The sequence below is a fragment of the Gobio gobio genome (assembly GCF_949357685.1).
Source record: "Gobio gobio genome assembly, chromosome: 7".
NCBI classification, from domain to species: Eukaryota; Metazoa; Chordata; class Actinopteri; order Cypriniformes; family Gobionidae; genus Gobio; species Gobio gobio.
Genome location: NC_137103.1, coordinates 4,962,542 through 4,986,254, shown reverse-complemented (window position 1 = coordinate 4,986,254; position 23,713 = coordinate 4,962,542). Strand labels below are relative to the sequence as shown.

Genomic DNA, 23,713 nt, shown 5'->3' with positions numbered 1-23,713 from the left:
TCTAAACGGGTCTTCCTCGCACTGGAGGGAGTACTCAAAAATATTTGTCAGGTAACTGTGCATTTAAACATTACCCTTACAGACAAATCTTCCTGGACAGGAACACCAGGGCTATCTCTACCTTCTATGGGATCAATCAATCAATCCTACCACCACAGGAAATCATACAAAGATAACTTACCTGTGATGGAGGATGACTTCTCAGCAGTCCCGTGTTTCTTGGGAATATCCCGGACGAGCCCCCAGCTGTTAGAATCTAACTTTTAGGTAGACTATCAATATATCAATATTCTCAATCATCAGTCGATGTCCACCCCTGTGATGTGTGGCAGCAGCTGCAGCGCAAGATCTTGGGAGAATGCTCAAGGAACCACAGACACAGTGCAGTACTATAACATTCTCAAATTTATTAAGGAAGAAAGGTCATATATAAAGGTGTAAGTGAAACATGTATGTGCGCAAAATGTGTGTATGTGTATCTTAATGTTTTGTCTTGGATGTCTGGGTGTGTGCGAATGTGTCCAAGGACTACTGAATGTATTGTCTAATTGTGCACACGTACCATGGCAGAAAAGTCAGTGTTATACAAGGAAAGTTAAAAAGTGAAGCCCAAGAAATAAGAAAATATTAACAAGTGTATACTTTTAAAGTATATTATTTGTGCAATAAGTACACTTTAAAAAAGTACACTAAAGTGCACTTTTTTTCACAAGGGACAACTTGTCTACCAACTCAAAATCAATCTGTCAGTTGAAAGTCAACAGTCATGTCAGCATATGATCTGTAAATGATAATGTATATCCTACTCAAGGGGTCTCAAATGCATAAAATTAATGATTATTTAAACTGATTAAAAACTGTTTGAAAAAAATCTTTAGTTTAGCATTTGTTGATAATTTGTTGATAGTTAACTAAAGATTAGTTGCTTATCTGTTGCTTGTCAACAAATATATTGTTTACGATCAGTAGACTATTAATAGACATTCTCCACTAAGCGTTAGTAGATATCTTTTTAGGACTATCTAATTAAGGTGAAAAACAGTTGATATCAGTAGAAAGTCTATAACCTATCAACAGATTTCATACAGGTTTCCATTAATTATAAAATATTTACCATCTAAAACGAGAACAGTTTTGCATACCTGACTGAAGTAGAACAAACACTATAGGCAGCACATCAGAGAAAAAAAAAAACACTTTTTATTCAAAAAAATAAACATAAAAAAACACTTCAAATAATAAAACCCATAGGGTATCAGGATCAAATATAACACCCAAGATGGCGGCGCGAGTAGTTCGCAAGGCTCTGGGTCTCTCCAGATTCTGCAATTTTGCTGTATTTTTCTTGCTCATCTCGGGTCTGTTCGTTCAGAATAGTTGTGCCTTAACATCGTACACCCGTGGTGAGATTTTGGATATTGGTTTGCGAATTTCCGACAGTTTTATGGACAATCTTCGACTCCTTCCTGAGATCGCTAGGACACCCGAGGCTATGCACTCTACCCGGCCGGGCGGAAGTGCTCGCAGGCGGCGCCGAGATCGTAAACAAAGGTGGGGGATACGCGGAGGACTGAGAGCTAAGCTAAGGCTAAAGCTAAGGCTAACCCCACATCGGCTCTCTTTACCCAGTATTTTCCTTGCCAATGTACGGTCGCTAGTGAACAAAATGGAGGAGATTCGACTCAGCATCACACACAGCAAGAAACTTTTGAACTGTAACGTCCTAATCTTCTCGGAAACCTGGCTAAACGGCGGAATACCGGACACCGCTATTGAGCTAGCGGGATGCCACACGCTCCGGGCGGATAGAACATTAGATGGCTCCGGTAAGACCAGAGGTGGTGGATTGTGCATTTACATTAACAAAGCTTGGTGCACAAACTCTGCTATTGTTGGGAGTCATTGTTCAGCTAACCTCGAGTTTCTCATGGTTAAATGTAGACCGTTTTATCTACCGCGGGAGTTCACTTCCACCATTATAACTGCAGCCTATATTCCCCCGGATGCTGATGCCAAGCTTGCTATGAAAGAACTTCATGCAGCCATCAGTAAACAACAGACTGATCACCCGGAAGCTGCTTTTATTGTTGCAGGTGACTTTAATCATTCAAACTTAAAGTCAGTGCTACCCAAGTTTCACCAGCATGTTTCCTGCCACACCAGAGGAAACAAAACCTTAGACCATGTTTACACAAACATGGCTGGCGCTTACGTTGCGACACCCCTCCACAGACCCTCCTCCGACACCCCACAGTCAGATCACCTTTCTTTGTTCCTCATCCCCAAATATGCACCCATCATCAACCGTGTGAAGCCATCCGTGAAGACCATCAAGGTGTGGCCTGCGGGGGTTGATTCCACACTCCAGAAAAGGTTTCTACACACAGACTGGAGTGTGTTTGCTTCTCAAGCCACCAGTGGCGCTCACACGGACATTGACTACTACACCTCCTCTGTATTGGATCATATCAATACCACCATTGACAGTGTTACAACCCAGAAACAGATCACCACATACCCAAATCAGAAGCCATGGATGAACAGGGAAGTGCGACTCCTGCTGAAGTCACGCAATACTGCCTTCAGATCAGGAGATGCTAAGCCCACAGTACGTCCAAGGCAAACCTGAAGAGGGGGATCAAACAGGCCAAGCACTGCTACAAGCTAAAGATAGAGGGTCACTTTTCCAACTCTGACCCTCGACGCATGTGGCAGGGCATTCAGGCCATCAGTGACTACAAACCCCCCCACTCCACCCCCGCAGCCACTGATGTCAACTTCCTGAATGAGCTAAATTACTTTTATGCTAGCTTCGAAAGAGACAACAGAGAAACTGCCACCAAGCTCAAACCCTCAGCTGACCCACCAATCACACTCTCCACCACAGATGTCTGCAAGTCACTGAGCCGGATCAGCGCGCACAAGGCTGCTGGACCAGACAACATCCCTGGTCGTGTTCTCAGGGCATGTGCGGAGCAGCTCACTGATGTTTTTACAGACATTTTCAACCTGTCTCTTGCCCAAGCAGCTGTACCTTCCTGCTTTAAACGCACGTCCATTGTGCCAGTGCCAAAACACTCTAACCCGAGGTGCCCTAATGACTACCGCCCTGTAGCACTCACACCCATCGTCATGAAGTGCTTTGAGCGGCTGGTCCTAGAACACCTAAAAGACTCTCTACCATCCACATTGGACTCACACCAGTTTGCCTACTGCAGCAATAGGAGCACAGAGGATGCCGTTTCCATGGCACTGCACTCTGTGCTCACTCACCTGGACAATAAAAACACTTACGCACGCATGCTGTTTGTTGACTTCAGCTCAGCATTCAACACTGTCATCCCAACCAAGTTAATAGCTAAACTTGGAGACCTGGGCATCAACACTTCAATGTGTAACTGGATTTTGGACTTCCTAACTGACAGACCCCAGAATGTTCGTTCAGGATTCACCTGCTCCACATCCATCACTCTAAACACTGGTGTACCACAGGGCTGTGTGCTAAGCCCGTTTCTCTACTCCCTCTTCACCGCCGACTGCAAGCCTGTGTATGGATCTAATTCTATCGTCAAGTTTGCGGACAACACAACGGTGATTGGTCTCATCAGCAACAATGATGAGACTGCCTATAGGGAGGAGATCCAGCACCTGGCCACATGGTGCACCGAAAATAACCTGCTCCTCAACACCACCAAAATGAAGGAGCTCATCGTGGACTTCAGGAAGGAGTCAAGAGGCACACACGACACCATCCACATCAATGGAATGGCTGTTGAACGTGTCTCCAGTTTCAAGTTCCTGGGGATCCACATCTCGGCGGACATGTCGTGGACGACCAACACCTCCAGCCTGGTCAAGAAGGCTCACCAGCGCCTCTTCTTCCTGAGGACACTGAGGAAGAATCAGCTCTCCTTGGCTATCCTGGTGAACTTCTATCACTGCACGATAGAAAGCATCCTGACCAACTGTGTCGCAGTATGGTATGGGAGCTGCTCTGTTGCGGAGCGCAAGGCACTGCAGCGGGTGGTGAAAACTGCCCAGCGCATCACAGGGACTCCACTGCCTGCCATCGAGCACATCCAGAGGAAACGCTGTCTGCATCGAGCTCGCAGCATCCTCAAGGACTCCTCTCACCCAGCCCACAGACTGTTTTCTCTCCTGCCCTCCGGCAGGCGTTTCAGGATCCACCGGACCAGGACCAGCAGACTAAAGAACAGTTTTTTCCCCAGAGCTGTCTCCTTACTGAACTCAAACCCCCATTGATCCACTCCCCTCATATACTGATAACTCTCCTACCTCACATCCGCCTTCACTTTGTTATTTGCACTACCGACTGTTTATTACAGTCACAACTGTTTACTTATTCATTTTGCACTACCATACCTTAACTGTATTATGCTCATTTGCACTGCCGACTGTTATTTACAGTACCTACTGTTTACAGTACCTACTGTTTACATTTGCATTTTGCACCGTACTTCTAACTGTAATATGCAATCACTTTCCACTGCACTTTTACACTTTTTTTCGGATAGCTTCTGTCCATAATTTATTGCACTACCTTAATCCACTGCCATATTCCTCATTTTAGCCTAACATATCATTGTATACCTCTATCTGTAAAATTCTGTTTATAGTAATAGCCATCTGTATATTATATTATATTCATAGTACATATCCACCTGTAAATTCTGTTTATAGTATTAACCATCTGTATATTATTCACTGTACATATCCACCTGTAAATTCTGTTTATAGTAATAACCATCTGTATATTATTCACTGTACATATTCACCTGTAAATTCTGTTTATAATAATAACCATCTCTCCTTTTGTAGATATATTTATATATACTCAGTACATATCCATGTCCTGCACTTATGCAAACGTTGTATATCCTGCACTTGCTGCTATTGCACTTCTGGTTAGACCTAAACTGCATTTCGTTACGTTATACTTGTACTTGTGTAATGACAATAAAGTTGAATCTAATCTAATCTAATCACATCTGGTTATGTGACAAAAATTATATTGAGAATTTCAAAATGAGAAAACTCTCTCTCAAAAAAAACAAAAAAAAAAACAATGCTGCACTGCCCTAGACCAAGCTAAACTGTTATAAAATGTACAACCACAAAAAACACTTGGGGTTACTTGACTGTAACCCTGTTCCCTGATAAAGCGGAACGAGATGCTGCATAAGCTTATGCAAATGGGAAATGTCTTTGACATAACCAGCTGTGAAAATTGACCCGGAGGTATTTATAGCCTCGGCCGATGACGTCATTGGGTGCACCTGCTGCACGAGGCTATAAATAGATGAGCTTCAGCTGGAGCAAACCAGATCTTCTTTGTTTGAAGACCAGTCCTGAAGCATCATCGGCATGGCCTAGCAATGCAGCATCTCGTTCCGCTTTATCAGGGAACAGGGTTACAGTCAAGTAACCCCAAGTGTTCCCTTTCAAAAGCTACACTCAATGCAGCATAAGCTTATGCAAATGGGAACGAGAATACCCACGCCGCCGTGCTTGATGGTGCCTGGACCCCTTACGATTGTGTAGGTGTGCACAAGAACGCAAGAAACCTCAGACATTAGCTTATGATGTCGACTCAAGGACATGTGAGCCCGGAGTGGCATGAGCATCCAAGCTATAAAGTCTTATGAATGTGTGCGGAGAGGACCAACCTGCCGCATCACAAACACTTTGTAAGGGAGCACCCCTTGCTAACGCAGTAGAAGAGGCAATTCCCCTGGTGGAGTGAGCCCTTAATCCTATAGGCGAAGCTTGCCCACACGCTTCCTAGGCAAGAGCAATAGCCCAATGTGACATTGTTTGGTGGCTGCAGAACCTCTGTTACGGCCCCCATGGCAAACAAACAGTTGCTCTGACTTACACCACTGGCTAGTGCGGTGGATGTAGGCCTGAAGAACATGGACTGGACACAGTCTATGAAGTTTCTCCTGATTCGGCATTGTGAACGGCGGAGGGCAGAAGGTTTCAAGAGTGACAGGATGTACAGACGAGAAAAGAACCTTAGGCAGGTAGTCAGGGTGGGAATGCAAAATCAATTTCACCAAACCTGGGGCAAAGTCTAAGCAGGACGGCGATATTGACAGAGTCTGCATGTCCCCAATTCTTTTCAGAGAAGTTATAGCCATAAGAAAAACCATCTGTCAGAAGTTTGTCAGACGCTGATTCTAGAGGTTCAAAGGGGGTCTCAACCAGACCCCAGACTGAGGGCTAAAACTAAGTCCCATGAAGGGATCTTGGTTCTTACTGGAGGCCACAACTGCCTGGCACAACGAAGTGAGCAGGCAGAGGATGCCTCCCAAGTGGCACCCCATCCACCAGGGCATGGCAAGCCAAAAGAGCGGCCACATAAACCCTGAGAGTGGAGGGGCAAGTGCCTGTTGACAATTCCTTTGCAGAGAGTTGTAGCCAAAAGAAAAAACAATTCTAAGGGTCAGAAGTCTGTCAGACGCTGACTCTAATGGTTCAAAGGGGGTCTCAACCAGACCCTCGAGGACTAAAGCTAAGTCCCATGAAGGGATCTTGGTTCTAACAGGTGGCCTCAACCACCTAACTCCACGAATGAAGCGAGCGAGCAGAGGATGTCTCCCGAGCGACACCCTATCCACCAAGGCGTGGCAAGCCGAAAGAGCGGCCACATGAACCCTGAGGGCGGAGGGGCTGGTGCCTGATGACAACTTTTCTTGCAGAAAATCCAGAACTGTAGTAACCTGGCAGTTGACTGAATCTACATTGTGTCGTACACCACCTTTTAAAGACACCCCATTTATTAGCATAAACTTTCCGAGTGGAGGAAGCCCTAGCACTTAGGATGGTCTCAATAACTGCAGGCGAAAGCCCTGTGTCCCTCAGTTGGTGCCCTTCATGGGCCAAACATGAAGGTTCCACAGGTCGGGCCTGGAATGGAATATCATGCCCTCTGCCTGAGACAGAAGGTCCCTCCTCGCCGGAATCGCCCAAGGCGAGCCGTTGAGGAGAGACACTATCTCCGAGAACCAAACCCTGTTCGACCGACGCAGCGCTATTGATTAGAAGCAAGACCCTTGTTGGCGAACCCTGGCTAGAACTCCCAGGAGCAGAGCGACTGGAAGGAGGGCATACAGACGCATTTTGGGCCATGTATGAACCATCACATCCAGACCCAGCGGGGCTTGGTGATTGAGAGAAGCAGATACATTGCGCTGTCTGAGAAGAGGCGAAGAGGTCCACTTCCGCTCTGTAAAATCTGATCCAGATCTGCTTGACTACTTCTGGGTGGAGTTTCCACCCCCCTATCTGTAACTCTGTCTGGACAGTAAATCTGCTCCCACATTCAACCGCCCTTGAATGTACAACTGCAAGATGCTATCCTATCAATATGGGCCAACATTTCTAAAGAATGCTTTCAGCACCTTGGTGAATCAATGCCACGTAGAATTAAGGCAGTTCTGAAGGCGAAAGGGGGTCAAACACAGTATTAGTATGGTGTTCCTAATAATCCTTTAGGTGAGTGTAAGTTCGGTAACACTTTACAATAAGATCTCATTTGTTAACATTATTTAATGTATTAGCCAACATGATCTAACAGTGATGAGCAATATTTTTTTTTACAATGTTTATTAATATTTGTTGACCTTAGTTAATAAAACATAGTTCAAAGCTAGTTAATGAAGTTAATAGCCGTTGTTCATGTACGTTAACAGTGCATTAACTAATTAACATATACAGCTTTCGATTTTAAGATTGCATTGGTAATAGGAGTGTAACGGTACACAAAACTGACGGTTCGGTACAGCAGGGAGAGAAAACTAAATATAAAATTGCTTTTTTTTATTAAAAAGTGGTTTACTGAACACATTGTCATTGTCCTTAATTTAATTCAATTATAACTAAAAGTTTCTTAAAAACATAAAAATGATCTCTGTTAATGCTGTAAAGTGTAGACTATATAAGGAGCCCTTACTTGCACTTGCACAGTACGCAAACATGTAAACATTAGGCAGTTTTTGCATTAACTTCTAAATCTAATTATAAAATGATGTCCTTACTCCAATTCGTTGTTTAAATATAATCATTTATACACAGTGGCTGTCATTTTCATGACAGATTTATTTAAACATTACGTTCATTACTCCAATACATTAAATAATCAAGACATCATTAACAGGTTTAGTAGACTATAATGAATATAACGGCTAATATAGTTCATATATTTAGGGAAAGAGTTGTTCCCTTTCGTTCAGTCACTACGACGTAACGTTAGTGACTAACGAATGGGGGGGTTCGCTTAGAAGCCTATCATCTTCGAGCTTAGAGAAAACGCCCAATGGCGTGCCAATGCCATAGGGCATGCGGAATTTGCATACGTAACTCCGCCTCACCGCGTGAGTATATAAGGAAGTACGTGGCAATATAGCATTATGTTTCTGCTTTCGGAGCCAAGAGAACCTACGTCTTCACTCCTACAGCCTTCTGAGACTCTGTCAGCTTCTTCGAGACGAGCAGCTTTCCAGTTGGTGTTGGTGTAACGGCGCGTTCCAGTGATCGCATACTTCCTGCCTGCTGATCTGCGCAGTGGTCCGTTTGACAGCTGGTGTGTGTTTCCCTGGGTGCTTCGGCATCGACTGCGAGGCTTTCCTCTCACAAAAAGAGCTTGCGCGTGGCACGTCTTTTTCAAGACGGCTCGCCCGTGCACTTCCAGGTGCGATCGATTTCCACTGCTGTCTATGGGCGCATTCACTGCTCAACGTGTTTGGGCTTCAGCACGTTCAGGCAGTGTTTGCGGATGTGTCGCGTTTCCATTGCGGGAACGTGACCATCGCGATGTCGCGGTCGAGACTCAATGATCTCCGTGAGGAGAGAGAGTCCCCTCTGCCACACCCCAATCTACCGTCCCCGAGTGAGATGGTACTTTGGCTGGTGGCCAGGGTGACCTGAGGGCGATGCTGTGGTATTAAGAACCCCGACGATCATTCCTCGGGCCACGCCCCCCTCTTGCACATCGCTTCCCGCGAGTGTTGGACTGAATCAACGGCCCGTCTCTGACGCCTCGTTCGTTCAGTTCACGCTCCAGATAGCAGTGAGATGTCGATCGCCGCATCCCAAGGTGGGCTGGAGTCCTTTGGGGATGACGATTAGGTTGTGCTCCGCATCCGGGTGTGTCAGCACTGCCTGATCCGACCTAAAGTTGACAGCCATGTTATCTCGGGCAGCCGCGAGTCTCGCGCTGGTGTGGAACTCCGCCCAGTCGCGGGTGCTCGTGGTTGCGCGATTGGTTTTTGGGGGCGGCACCCGACAGCTGTTGGGCCCCGCCCCCAATGCCTTTTGCTCCCGGGGTGCATGAGGAGATCACGCGGTCCCGGAAGTCCCCGTGCTTCCCGCGACCGTTTGGTGGCCTCCTCCGCCTTCTCTGCCCTTGATGGGTCCGCGGCCTAGGGTACACTGGGGCCCCTCCCCCCACTGTTGAACTCTCTGTTGCGCACTACGGTGTCCACAGAGGGCTTTGACGTGGCGTGGTGTGGCTGTCCTAAGCACCCTCCCAAAGCCTGTGGGCTCGTCTACTTCGGTGGCGTGGTCCTGCAGAGCTACGGGCAGGCCGCTGCCCCTTTGCGCATGCACAGGGTGGAGCCGACCCAGGGCTCTTCAATGAGCTGTGTGCCGCAACTGATCCCGCCCCCGGGCGGTGAAGGTGGCCACACCCTCCCTGGGTCGGGCGATGTCCACAGCTGTGGTCCGGGAGAACACCTGGCCTTACATGGTGATGTGGAGGACGTTGAGCGGGCCCACCTCCTCAACTCACCCATATCCCAGGCTGGCCTCTTCGGCGGCGCGGCTGAGAACTGCGCCCAACGGTTCTCGGCCGCCCCAGAGCAGACTGAGGCTGTAACACGTACTGCCCCGGCGGCCAGCTGCTTCACCAGCCGCCGGCTCAGTCGCCTCAGTCCGCTCGCCGCCGAGGGCGCCCTCCCTCCTCCCGCCCGGCCCCAGCAGCAGCCTTCACCTGGGCCGCGCCGTGGAGGTGCTTGAGGATGTCGCCCAGTCCGCTTCCCAGACTGGTTAAACGCCAGGCTGGAGGTCGACAACTCAGAGATGGGTTCCAGTTCTTCCCAGGAGATGGTAGCAGGGCCTCTCCTTCTCCCGGTGGAGGGCCGGGGTAAAATCCTTCCGCTGCTGGCCCCCGGGCTAGCAGCGCTTGGGAAGAACTCATGTTGCTGTCTCTGAGGACCCAGAGACCAGTGATGACAGTGTGCGCCACCCACGGGTCCCGCCACTCGCATCCCTCTCTGTCGCCATCCTCCTGGCAGAGCAGACCCCAGTGGAACGTGCGTCCTTCCCTGGTCTCCTCTGTCAGGACGCAGCCGTTAACCGTGCCCCGACCCCGGGACGCCCAACAGCCTCCCTTGTCCGGGCCGGTAACGCTGCCTCGCTGCCCCACCCTGGGTACGTCTGCCGTCCGTGTGGCCCCGTTGGTGCAGTCTCTGGGAGCCTGGCTTCAGCTTCCGGGGCTGTCCCGCTGGGTCGCGCGGACCGTCAGGCATGGCTACGCGATTCAGTTCACGCAGGCTCCTCCCCGCTACAGGGGAGTCCGCCAGACCGTGATCGGGGCCAACGCCCCCGTCATGCGTGCGGAGATTGCCACCCTGCTGGCGAAGGGTGCGATCGAACCTGTCCCTCCGGCCGAAATGAAGTTGGGGTTCTACAGCCCCTACTTCATTGTACCCAATAAGACCGGTGGGTTAAGACCAATCCTGGACCTGCTCATCTTGAACCGTTACCTACACAGGTTTTCGTTCAAGATGTTCAAAGCCAACGCCTTTTCGAATGCGTTCGTCCGGTCGATTGGTTGCAGCGATCGACCTGAAGGACGCCTACTTCCATGTCTCCTCCTACCTCGACCCAGACCGTTCCTACGGTTTGCTTTCGAGGGGCGGGCATGTCAGTACGCGGTCCTCCCATTCAGGCTATCTCTGTCCCCTCGCGTCTTTACGAAGATTGTCGAGGCAGCCCTTGCGCCCCTCCGGCAGCATGGGGTTCGCATCCTGAGTTCCTTGACGACTGGCTCTTATTGAGTCACTCTCGAGAGCAGGTTCGTGGACACAGAGATCTGTTTCTCCACCACTTAGCCCGTCTGGGCCTTCGGGTCAACTGGGAAAAGAGCAAACTTTGCCCCGTGCAGAGGATCTCTTTTCTCGGGTTGGAGATCGACTCGGTCGCCATGTACGCGCAGCTTACGAGCGAGCGCGTGCAGTCTCTGCTGACTTGCCTCCGTCAAATCGAGAGCAAGAGTGCGGTTTCACTGAACTATTCAGAGGCTCCTGGGGCATATGGCATCTGCAGCCGCGGTGACGCTGCTCGGATTGCTTCATATGAGACCGCTTCAGCACTGGCTTCGCGATCGAGTCCCGAGATGGGCATGGCAGTCTGGCACGCTCCGGGTCCAAGTGACTCGGGCCTGCTTACAGACGCTCACCCCGTGGTCGAACCTCAGTTTTCTACGGGCCGGTGTGCCTTTAGAACGAGTTTCCAGGCATGTTGTTGTATCAACGGATGCCTCTGCCACGGGCTGGGGTGCCATGTGCAATGGACAAGCAGCCGCGGGCTCCTGGACAGGACCCCAGCGCCTCCTGCATGTCAATTGCCTCGAGTTGCTGGCAGTGCGGTTCGCCCTGCACCGCTTCCGAGCGTTGCTGAAGGGTCAACATGTGCTTGTCCGGACAGACAACACGGCCATTGTAGCGTACATCAACCACCAGGGCGGTCTACGCTCCCGCCGTATGTCTCAACTCGCCCGCCATCTCGTCCTATGGAGTCAGAAGCAACAGAGCTCCCTTCGTGCTGTCCATATTCCAGGAGTCCTGAACCACGCAGCCGACGAGCTCTCGCGGTTTCAGCCTCTCCCGGCAGGAATGGAGACTCCATCCCCAGACGGTCCAGCTGATTTGGGAACAGTTCGGGGACGCGCAGATAGATCTGTTTGCCTCCCACGACTCTTCCCACTGCAGCCTGTTTTATTCCCTGACCGAGGGCACGCTCGGCTCGGATGCACTGGCGCACAGCTGGCCGCGGGGCCTACGCAAATATGCGTTCCCCTCAGTGAGCCTACTCGCACAACTCCTGTGCAAGATCAGGGAGGACAAGGAGCAGGTCCTTTTGGTCGCCCCGTACTGGCACGGCCGGACCTGGTCCCCCGAACTCATTCTCCTTGCGACAGCCCCTCCCTGGCCTATTCCTCTGAGAGTCCTACGGTGGTCGCCACCATCACTTCCACTAGGGCAGAGTCCACTCGGCATGCCTATGCGTTGAAGTGGAACCTCTTCGTCACCTGGTGCTCTTCCCACCAAGAAGACCCCTGGGAATGCCCGATCGGGTCCGTGCTTGAGTTTCTCCAAGAGGGGTTGGAGCGTGGGCTGTCTCCCTCCACCCTCAAAGTTTATGTGGCCGCTATATCTGCCCACCACGATCTCTTGGAGAACAAAAAGGTAAGTCAGCACGACCTGATCATCAGGTTCCTGAGGGGGGCGAGGAGACTGAATCCTCCTTGCTCTCCCTTTGAGCCTTTGCGGTCGGTCGATATTAAGTTCCTGTCGATGAAGACGGCTCTGCTGACAGCTTTGGCCTCCCTTAAGAGGGTCGGGGACCTGCAGGCATTCTCGGTTGACGAAGCGTGCCTGGAGTTCGGGCCGGCTAACTCTCGCGTGATCCTGAGACCCCGGCCTGGATATGTGCCCAAGGTTCCTACCACTCCCTTCAGAGATCAGGTAGTGATCCTGCAAGCGCTGCCTTTGGAGGAGGCAGACCCAGCCTTGGCACTGCTCTGTCCATTACGCGCTCTCCGCGCCTACGTAGACATGACGCAGTGTTTCAGGACCTCAACCAGCTCTTTGTCTGTTATGGTGGAGAGCAGAAGGGAAGTGCTCTCTCAAAGCAGAGGTTGTCTCACTGGATAGTGGACACCATTGTTTTGGCTTACCAGCAGCAAGGTCGACCATGTCCCCTTGGTGTGAGGGCACACTCCACTCGGAGTGTGGCCTCCTCTTGGGCTCTAGCGCATGGCGCCTCGCTAACAGACATCTGCAGAGCTGCAGGCTGGGCGACACCTAACACATTCGCCAGATTCTACAATCTCCGAGTGGAGCCAGTGTCCGACTATGTACTTGCCCCCCCGAGGGGCCGGTAATGGGCCAGGCTCAGGTGTCTTCGCTTGCTCGCCACTCCACGGACTGGATACGTGCGATATTCTCCTCAGGTGAGCCCCCCGAGAGCCCTGAGCTCCTCCAGCACTGTCGACGCCGACATCACTTCAGTCTGCCCTTCGAGCCCAGACCCTCATGTCCGGCCAGGTGCCCCGTGTGCATGGTTCCCCTCCGGCGACCCCCACATGAGTATTTCCACCGTAAGCCTCCTCAGTGAGCAGGTGTCTTTCCCTTGGCAAGCCCCTGCCACTTCTAGGGTTAAAAATCCACCTTCGGCTGGTACCCTAGAGTTTCCCATATGCAGCCCGCAGCGGGTCATATGTGTACTCTCTAAGTCCTCCCCACGGGTAGGCATTATTGGCATTCCCTCACTGGGATATGCTTTCGAGTGTAACTTGGTATTCCTGTGATAAGTGGGAGTCCTTCGTCCGTACTAGTCTTACGACAGGGTACTCACACTTACGCAGGGCACTGGAAGACAGCTGAGTGGCGGGATTATATTGGGACCCCCATTCGTTAGGCACTAACGTTACGTCGTAGTGACTGAACGAAAGGGAACGTCTCGGTTACGAATGTAACCCTCGTTCCCTGAGGAGGGAACGGAGACGTAACGTCCCGTTGCCACATCAGTTGTGCTACCTGGAACGCAGGAGTTCAGTCTTGGCTCCTCAAGCAGGTAACATAATGCAATATTGCCACGTACTTCCTTATATACACACGCGGTGAGGCGGAGTTACGTATGCGAATTCCGCATGCCCTATGGCATTGGCACGCCATTGGGCATTTTCTCTAAGCTCGAAGATGATAGGCTTCTAAGCGAAACCCCCCCCATTCGTTAGTCACTAACGTTACGTCTCCGTTCCCTCCTCAGGGAACGAGGGTTACATCCGTAAACCGAGACAATTTTTCTAGTGAACTAACAGCTGTGGACACTGAATGACTCCTGAGGTCATGTGATGCTGCGTGACATTGTTTACAAGCTGTTTTATTGACGTCTTTCCGCCGTTGAAACACTGATTGAGCGATTACACAACATGTGATATGTTTCAGTAAGTTGTAATGTATCCTCAACACACCTTCTAATGTTAATTCATATTTAATCTTTGACTATGATGAGATGATTGCATTCACTCGCTCCACGCTGCCGCTTGAACTGACGTGCCTATACAGTGATCTGTCACGTCACATTAAAGAGCATCAAAATGGGAATTATCACTCGAATTTCATGATAAAATGGTCTGAATACTTAATATGTTTGAGTGGGAACTCGGATTGAAGTGTATTCTGTGCGTAAAACAAGCCGACTGTTAACTGTTAAAGATTGCCATCATACTGTTCGGTACACACGTGCACCATACCGGAAGTCCTGTACCGAAACAGTTCGGTACGAAAAAGTCTGCCGTTACACCCCTAATAAGTAAATGTTGAAATTAACATTAACTAAGATTAATAATTGTTTAAAGTATTATTCATTCTAAGTTCATGTTAAATGAAGTAATTAAACGTTATTGTAAAGCGTTACCCAAAGTTTTGAATCTTAGTAGGGATCGACTGATACAGATTTTTTAGTGCCGATGCCGATACAGATTTTTTTCATCAGCCTTAGCCGATGACTGATACGGGTACCGATTTTCTCGAGCCGATATTTGGAGCCGATACTGCTTTTGCTCCCTCAATTTACATCATAAAAATTACACAATGATCATGATGATAACAATGTTACAAGTCTCAATTTGTAAAAGGAACATTTATTGTAGTAAAAAATAAGAATAATAATTTAACAAATAGTAAAAACAGGTAAGGTAGAACAAGAAAAAAAAAACAGTTCTGCAGGAAAGACTCGGGAGAATTATATCGACAATAGTGCATTTAATGATAGCTCAGCAAGCTAATAATATACAAAGTCAATTTGGCGTAGGCCCCGTCCGTAGGCATAATCCGAGGGTATCGGATCTGCAATTCCTGCCTGAAGACAAGGGCAGGGGCGCAGCCGACCCCCCGGGAGGTATGGACAGGACCATCCTGGTGGTGGTGGGGAGGATGGGGGTAATCGTCGCTTCAGATCTGCGTAATCGTCGCTTCAGATCTGCGTAATCGTCACTTCGGTATCTGCGAACTCAAACATGTGTAAGTACTGGGCTTTTATACGGTGAGCATGAGAATATAATTGGGTTAGAATGAAGGCAATAAGTGACGTAGTAATTGAGTCTCCCCAGCAGAACTTATGCTAGAGCTTTCATTTCTGTGCTGAAAATAAATTCTGAAAACAAAGCTTAAATAAAACAATTACACTATTGCACACAGTAGCTACAAGCAAGCAGCATAATAAAGTGCACACTGACTATAATATACTTAATTTTAAAACAATTTACAACCTAGTAATTTAATGCTTAGGTACACTTAATCTCTTGTAGAGCAACATCAGCGGTTATTCAGGAAAAAATCTCCCAATGCTCCATGTGAAACTTCGGTCTTCCAACCTTTTTTACCATCGTGTCAATTCTCAATTGATTTTGATTAATATGGGCGAGGGAGGGAGAGCAAGACCATTTGAAGACGGTGAGAGTGCGTGCGTGGCCGGGGGAGGGTCTCTCTCTCTCTGCTCGTTCTCTCAGCAACAAGCGACTCATCACAAGCGCAGCTATATCACTCACCGATCAAATAAGGCTTTAGCGGGATAAAAATTCGCTTTGGCGGCTGCCATAAGACGCAATATGTGGCGGCCGGTGTTGATTCTGTGGCGCACATGTGTTATGTGTGGGAAACACTGGAGAGACACACACACATGCGTCCAAACCGCAGCCAGGTGGTCACTGAATAAAACTCCATCAAATACCACGGAACAACGCTGGCATTACTTAATCCCATGACCAGTGTTCGTAACAGCTACCGTATGCATACAAATAGCCTACAACTGAGCTATTTGCAGCTCCCTAAATACAATGGCAAGCAGTTTTATAGACAAGGCATTCAGCATTTGCGTTTTCCATTTGGACGCACAAACTTGCTTAGCTATAGTTGCAAGCACATATAGAGCAACGTGTTTCCACTTTCAAAGTGTATGTCAAAATTTCAACTTAGTCAAACAGTTTAAAGATAAAAGTTTAAAACTTATCGTTGTCTTGAAGAGAAGATTCTAGCACTGCTAGTGGGGAGAGGGTCAGTGCATGAACTGCAGCATCTCCAGCAGCTCAGAGCTGCCTGTGGACGCCTGTCTGTAAATAATGCTGGGAAAAAACTATCGGCGAACGCAGCAGCCTTGTATCGGCCGATGCCGATACATGTAAAAAAAAAACCTGCAATTATCGGCCCTAGTGTAGCCGATATATCGGCCGGCCGATATTTGCGCTTTTTACGTGTATCGGCATCGGCCGATACAAGGCTGCTGCGTTCGCCGATATTTTTTTCCCTGCATTATTTTAAGACAGGTGTCCACAGGCAGCTCTCACCATCTTCAAAGTGTCTTGCTCTCCCTCCCTCACGCATATTAATCAAAATCAATTGAGAATTGACACGCTGGTAAAAGGTCGAAAAACTGAAGTTTCACATGGAGCATTCAGAGATTTTTTCCTGAATTACCGCTGGTGTTGCTCTACAAGAGATTAAGTTAAGTGCACCTACACTCTAAAAAATGCTGGGTTAAAAATAACCCAAGTTGGGTTGAAAATGGACTAATTCAGCGATTGGGTTGTTTTAACCCAGCGATTGGGTTGTTTTAAGCAAACATTTAACCCAACCGCTTGGTCAAAACAACCGAATGGGTTAGTCCATATTCAACCCAACTTGGGTTATTTTTAACCCAGAATTTTTTAGAGTGTAACCATTAAATGACTAGGTTGTAAATAGTTTTAAAATGAAGTATAGTACAGTCAGTGTGCACTTTATTATGCTGCTTGCTTGTTGATAATGTGTGCAATAGTGTAATTATTTTATTTATGCTTAAATATTTATTTTCAGAATTTATTTTCACCACTGAACTCTTTTTTTTTCTTCTTGTTCTACCTCACCTGTTTTTACTATTTGTTAAATATTGTTTTTTTTAGTTCAATAAATGTTCCTTTTTTAAATTGTAAATTTTTAATTTTTATCATCATGATCATTGTGTCATTTTTATGATGTAAATTGAGGGAGCAAAAGCAGTATCGGCTCCAAATATCGGCTCAAGAAAATCGGCAGCCCGTATCGCTCATCGGCTAAGGCTGATGAAAAAAAAATCGGTATCGGCATCAGCACTAAAAAAATCCATATCGGTCGATCCCTAATCGGCCCGATATATCGGCCGGCCGATATATCGGCCGGCCGATATATCAATCAAACACTAAATCTTAGTGTTGTACATGCAATGATACTTTTCTTTACATTTTGTTCGTATTAATTAATTTGTTGTGTGTGTGAGGTACTGTGTGTTTGCTTCTGTGTGTGTACATGGTAATCCTTACGTTATTGGGACCAGTTGACCCCACAAGTATAGTAATACCAGTAAATTTTGACCTTGTGGGGACATTTTTTTAGGTCCCCATGATGAAACAATCTTATAAATCATACAGAATAATGTTTTCTGAAAATGTAAAAATGCAGAATGTTTTCTGTGATGGGTAGATTTAGGTACCTTTGTATAATCCTCATTGTCCGCTAGACGCTTTCTAAATGAATTTGTGTTAGTGTGAATTGTTTCTTGGTATTTTTACAGATTTTTTTTATCAATAAATGTAGAGGGTTTCAATTTGGATTTGTTTATTATACTAAATTGCAGCTGTACTATTAGAAAAATGTAATTACAAATGTAATTATATAATAGTGTACATGTAAATTACGTTAAAGTTTTAATTTAGTTCACATTAATTGCTTCTCAATATAATGAGTAGTGCCCTTTAACTATAGTTTGAAGACATTAGAAGCAATTATGAAAGAACATATAAAGTTGTATTAAAGTCCCTCAGAGCCCGACGGCATCGCCCACGACGTCACACGGCACCTCCGATAAATATCTATATTATTTCATGAAACTTTTATCGATTTTCTTACCGTTTTTTTCCAGCAGAAAGCTAACGAGCTAGCCATCACGGGGGTGTCTTTGGTGTCTTTGTAGCCTTTACAGAAGGTTTTCTATCCAGCCTGGAACATGTGCATCTTTTTGGAGTTGTTCAGCAATAAATCAAAAAGCTTACATCCAAGATATATCCACTTGATGTCCATAATTTATAAATTTCCCGTCATTTTTGCCGCTAGCGCGATGCTAGCTGCCATTTTGGATGAGGGTTTGACCAATGACAGGCTGATCCGTCATCCACGTTGGTGTGCGTCATTACGCATTACCACAGCTCTGTTATTGTGGAGAGAGAGAGGCGCATGGCTAGTGTTGAGGAGATAGAGAGAGAGACGCGCTGCAGTTTTGTGGAGAAAGTTTGAGGAAAAAGTTTGAGAAGAAAGTTTGTGGAGAAGTTCCTGATAGGAACTGTTTTGAGGCTTGGCACCAGTAAATATCCAAAATCCAAAGAGGCCAAAAGCGCCTGGACTTTTTTTGGAAAAATGTAAATAGTTTTGGTTCTGTATAAGTTATCATGTTTATTCCTGAGTTCCAGGACTCCAAAGACTTGAACAAACTGTTTTCCAGAGGAAATATGCTTAGCTTTTATTTATTTGTGTGTGTTTTCAATAAATATTTGAGTGATTCAATTTCCGTTTTATGTTTTCATTTGTCTTTATGGTCCCATAACTTATTTTACATTCAGGTGACATCAATGCAACACAAAAATACTGACAGTGCAACTTGTCTTGAAAAAAAAGAGGTGTGTCAATTGTCTGTGCTCAACAGGGTTGATGTTTTACAAGCTTTTTTAGTAAATAACACCAGGCGGAAAATTAATTGTAAAAATACCCTTAGGTCTCAAAGGGTTAAGTTGTTCCAAAAAATCACTCTTAATGGCAACTTATTACATTTTATTTCAACTTAATATGTGATACATTTGAAATCAATTATACTTAATGTGTATTCAGTGTGCCGAAAACATTGCATTTAAATCACAGTTAAGTGTTTACCTTTAAAGTATATTATTTGTGCAATAAGTACACTTTAAAAAAGTACATTAAAGTGCACTTTTTTTCACAAGGACTAAATGTGATATTGTTTCATTTTCTCAGGGTTTTGTTAAGAACATATCTGCTGGTGTTAAAGTCTGGATTGGTCTGACTGACCGTGATGTGGAGGGCACATGGAAATGGATTGATGGCAGCACACTGACCTCTGGGTGAGAAACCACTGAATTGAACCCATTATTGTCTAATAAATCAACACCAGTATCATATCACACAGAAAGCAAATGCTGATCTTTAATTTCAGGTTCTGGGCGCCTGGAGAGCCAGATAGTTACGATGGAATCGAGGAAGATTGTGCTGTAAATTATGGGGCAGGATTCGCTGATTATCCATGTAATCGTGCAATTCAGTGGATCTGTGAGAAGGTCATTTTAAAATAAGTCAATACATGAACTGTAGGTTTATTCCCCCCTAATAAAAACATGTGTAAGGGATTTGAAATGGCCAGAACACAGGCACTCAAGGGTGGGAGGGGTGATCATTTCTAATGGCTGTTAGGACAGGCGTCTGCTGCTTCTCACAGACTGTCATGTGTAACTGCATGTGTTTAATGCTCAAGAAGAGATGCTGAATATCTGTGTGTGGCTCATGGCATTAGAAATAAGAAGCTATTTCCTAGTTCAGTAAGTCAGTTCATTCAACTGATGATGACAGAAATGTGGAACATGTTTCTTCAACTTCAACTTAAAAAAAATATTAAAAAAATAAGTATTTTTGTTATATGAAGGTCACATTAAAACTTTTTTGCAAACTTTTTACCATGCCTCCATTACTTTCTTTTAACCTCTTACACTCCGAGGACCCTGTACAGGGTCCGGAATTACATCATCAAGTATATACTTTAAATGTTAAATGTCTATTACATAAACCACTGCTAAAAGTGATAAACATGTAAGTATATGTTGTCTGAGCTGTCATAACCCCCCAAAAAGAGGCACTGGGGTTATAAATTCATGTTTGAAAGTATGTAACTCAGGCCCTGTGTGCTCTAGCACCCTGCAGACAGTTTGGGCCGTTTTTTTTATCATAGGTACATTTCAACTGTGAGAGACGGAATCTAAAACAAAAATCCAGAAAATCACATTGTATGATTTTTAAATAATTAATTTGCATTTTATTGTGTGACACAAGTATTTGATCACATATCAACCAGTAAGAATTCCGGCTCTCACAGACCTTAAGAAGCCCTCCTGTTCTCCACTCATTACCTGTATTAACTGCACCTGTTTGAACTCGTTACCTGTATAAAAGACACCTGTCCACACACTCAATCAAACAGACTCCAACCTCTCCACAATGGCCAAGACCAGAGAGCTGTGTAAGGACATCAGGGATAAAATTGTAGACCTGCACAAGGCTGGGATGGGCTACAGCACAATAGGCAAGCAGCTTGGTGAGAAGGCAACAACTGTTGGTGCAATTATTAGACAATGGAAGAAGTTCAAGATGATGGTCAATATCCCTCGGTCTGAGGCACCATGCAAGATCTCACCTCGTGGGGCATCAATGATCATGAGGAAGGTGAGGGATCAGCCCAGAACTACATGGCAGGACCTGGTCAATGAACTGAAGAGAGCTGGGACCACAGTCTCAAATAAAACGATTAGTGACACACTACGCCATCATGGATTATAATCCTGCAGCGCACGCAAGGTCCCCCTGCTCAAGCCAGCGCATGTCCAGGCCCATCTGAAATTTGCCAATGACCATCTGGATGATCCAGAGGAGGACTGGGAGAAGTGCATGTGGTCTGATGAGACAAAAATAGAGCTTTTTGGTCTAAACTCCACTCGCCGTGTTTGGAGGAAGAAAAAGGATGAGTACAACCCCAAGAACACCATCCCAACCGTGAAGCATGGAGGTGGAAACATAATTATTTGGGGATGCTTTTCTGCAAAGGGGACAGGACTCACAAGTGAGGAGGTTTCCTGGGGAGTCATAAGCGAGGATACACAGGTGTATCCTTTATGGAAGTGTTTTATCGACTGAATGTGACACACGTATAAATTCTCCTCCCCTTTCACATCTTGCCACAGTTTATTAATTATTTTTATAATCACTGCATGAAAAGTGGGATTTTCGTCAGTATGTGGCACTGTAGATTGCCGTGAAACTTCAGGTTTACGACTGTGCACGGCAATTTGCAGGCAACAACGAAAACTGCCGTAAATTGTCGTAAATTGACGTGGGCCTTGCTTGGCAGTTGTCCCCCCATGACCCCCCCTCCCCTTAATTCTAGGGGAGGCTTTAACATGTAAATGAACATGCTGTGAGCTACACAAATGCAAATCACAGTAGCAGCAGGGGGAGTTTTATCTAGGTTCTGAATTTTTTAAACTAAAACATTTTAAGTTACATGTACTCTTTTTAGTTCACATTACTAATTTTTTAGGGCAACCAGTTTGCTCCAATTTTTTAAGTACATTCAACTTGTCCGGGCTAACAGAGTAGATTAATTACTCTGTATGTCATTAGCAATAACCAATGTTATGTAAAAAAAAATACACACAAAATAAAAAGTTACGGTGTTATGTAATTGAAGCACTTTTGCCACACCCATTAACTTAAATAAAGTGAAAATAAATATAATATGTTTTTCTGGAGCTCCTTGGTGGTCTGAAACCTCAATGAGGTTGAAGAATATAAGGATAAATTAAGCCCCTCTGTGGACTGATTTCCGGACTGTTGAGATTCTCTATCTCTCTCTCTCTCACATACACACACACACACACACACACACACACACACACACACACACACACACACACACACACACACACACACACACACACACACACACACACACACACACACACACACACACATCTGTGCAGGCAGACACACACACACACACACGCACACAGCCAAAATACATCAACATTTTTTTTATTTTATTCACCTCTTAACATTCTTTTGTTTCATTTTCTTGTTAATTTAATACATTTCTTAAAATCGTGGGGAGGGAATGGCGCAGCAAACCGACACTGGAACAGGCACTTTGGCGTTACTGACTAAGGGAAGTGAGCACACAGGAATATACCGGCTCTACAAGGAGGCTATAGAATCTAGCGAACGTGTTAGGTGTCGCCCAGCCCGCAGCTCTACAAATATATGTCAGCGAGGCAGCGCTTGCAGGCTCACCACTTGATCCCGGAAGGGAGTAGTGGGAACCTTGGGCACATATCCAGGCCGGGGTCTCATGATCATGAGAGTTACCAGACTTAGCACCTTGTCCCTGAACACCACGCTCTCTCAAGGGAGCAATGGCTGCCTCCTAGGGATGCGCGGTATACCGGTACTGGAAAAATACCTGTATATATTTTATTTCAAACGGTACGATATCATGATTTTGCTCATTTCGGGATATGCTGCTGTTCCGAAGTTCACCGCTAGGTGGCAGCGTGCAACCCAAACTGACAAGATGAATACAGCAGTTGAATCTCACTCAACACGCACAAAACTCATTAATAGACGTGAAATTTGGAATTACTTTGCTTATAAAACTGCTGAAGAACCATCAAACCTTGCCAAGCATCGGTCACTTAATTCCTGACTTGTAAGACATTAAGAGATCGACAGGTGAGTGCATAATTCTAACGATTTTTCATTTTTCTTTTAACACTGATTAACACACATGCATAAGATCGTATCGTTTAAATATAAAGAAATCTCCAGCGTTCGTTTCAACCAGTGACGTTTAGATTTCATAATATTTGCACCATTCTATTGCACTATTTACATCCGCGAAAGAAATAACCAACTGTGTTTATGTGACTACTCACTAAAGATTGACATTTTTTACATAATTTTGTGTGTATTTGACTGAGGAAAAACAACTTAATTTGGAATGCGCAAGCTCTTTAGGCTTGTGTGTGTGTGTGTGTGTGTTTGTTGTTGGCATAAGCGCAAAGAAAACTCTCTCAAAGAGCTCTCATCCCATATGTATTACGAAATGCTATAAAATCGCTTGCATGTTCAAATTGGCAAGGTTTAAAAAGATTTGGGCAGTGATTTCCGTCAGCTGTCCTGCAATGGAAGCAAAAGTGTTGAATCTGAGCGCGCAGATTGCTTTTATAGTGCAGGTGCGATGTCTTTTGAAGCCAGAAGCAATTTGCTCATTTTGAGAGAATGGACACGTGCAGTAATGCTGAAATTACTTACAAGAAAGTTTCCAAATGACAGATTGATGTGATAATCTTTGTTGATTAATTTAATAATAAACATTTGCCGTAATTTCCCGCTTCATATACCCAAAACTTGCGAGAGTGAGTAAAATTATGCGCAATACCCACATCAAAATTCAGACCCTGTATGGCAGGCATGGGCAATTCCAGTCCTCAAGGGCCACTGTCCTGCAGAGTTTAGCTCCAACCCTGATCAAACACACCTGAACCAGCTAATCAGTGTCTCCT

General features: G+C 46.0%; 1 protein-coding gene across 1 annotated transcript in view; it reads left to right on the top strand.

The window, feature by feature from the left end:
• The window catches only part of LOC307128959 (uncharacterized protein), a 42,600-nt gene extending 22,543 nt beyond the window's left edge, over positions 1–20,057 (top strand). The window contains exons 4-5 of the mRNA XM_079821050.1: positions 19,347–19,453; positions 19,546–20,057. Of these exons, the coding sequence (XP_079677176.1) occupies positions 19,347–19,453; positions 19,546–19,681 (243 nt within the window). The 3' untranslated portion in view covers positions 19,682–20,057. The remainder of the gene's footprint in view (positions 1–19,346; positions 19,454–19,545) is intronic.
• Positions 20,058–23,713: the final 3,656 nt, after the last annotated feature.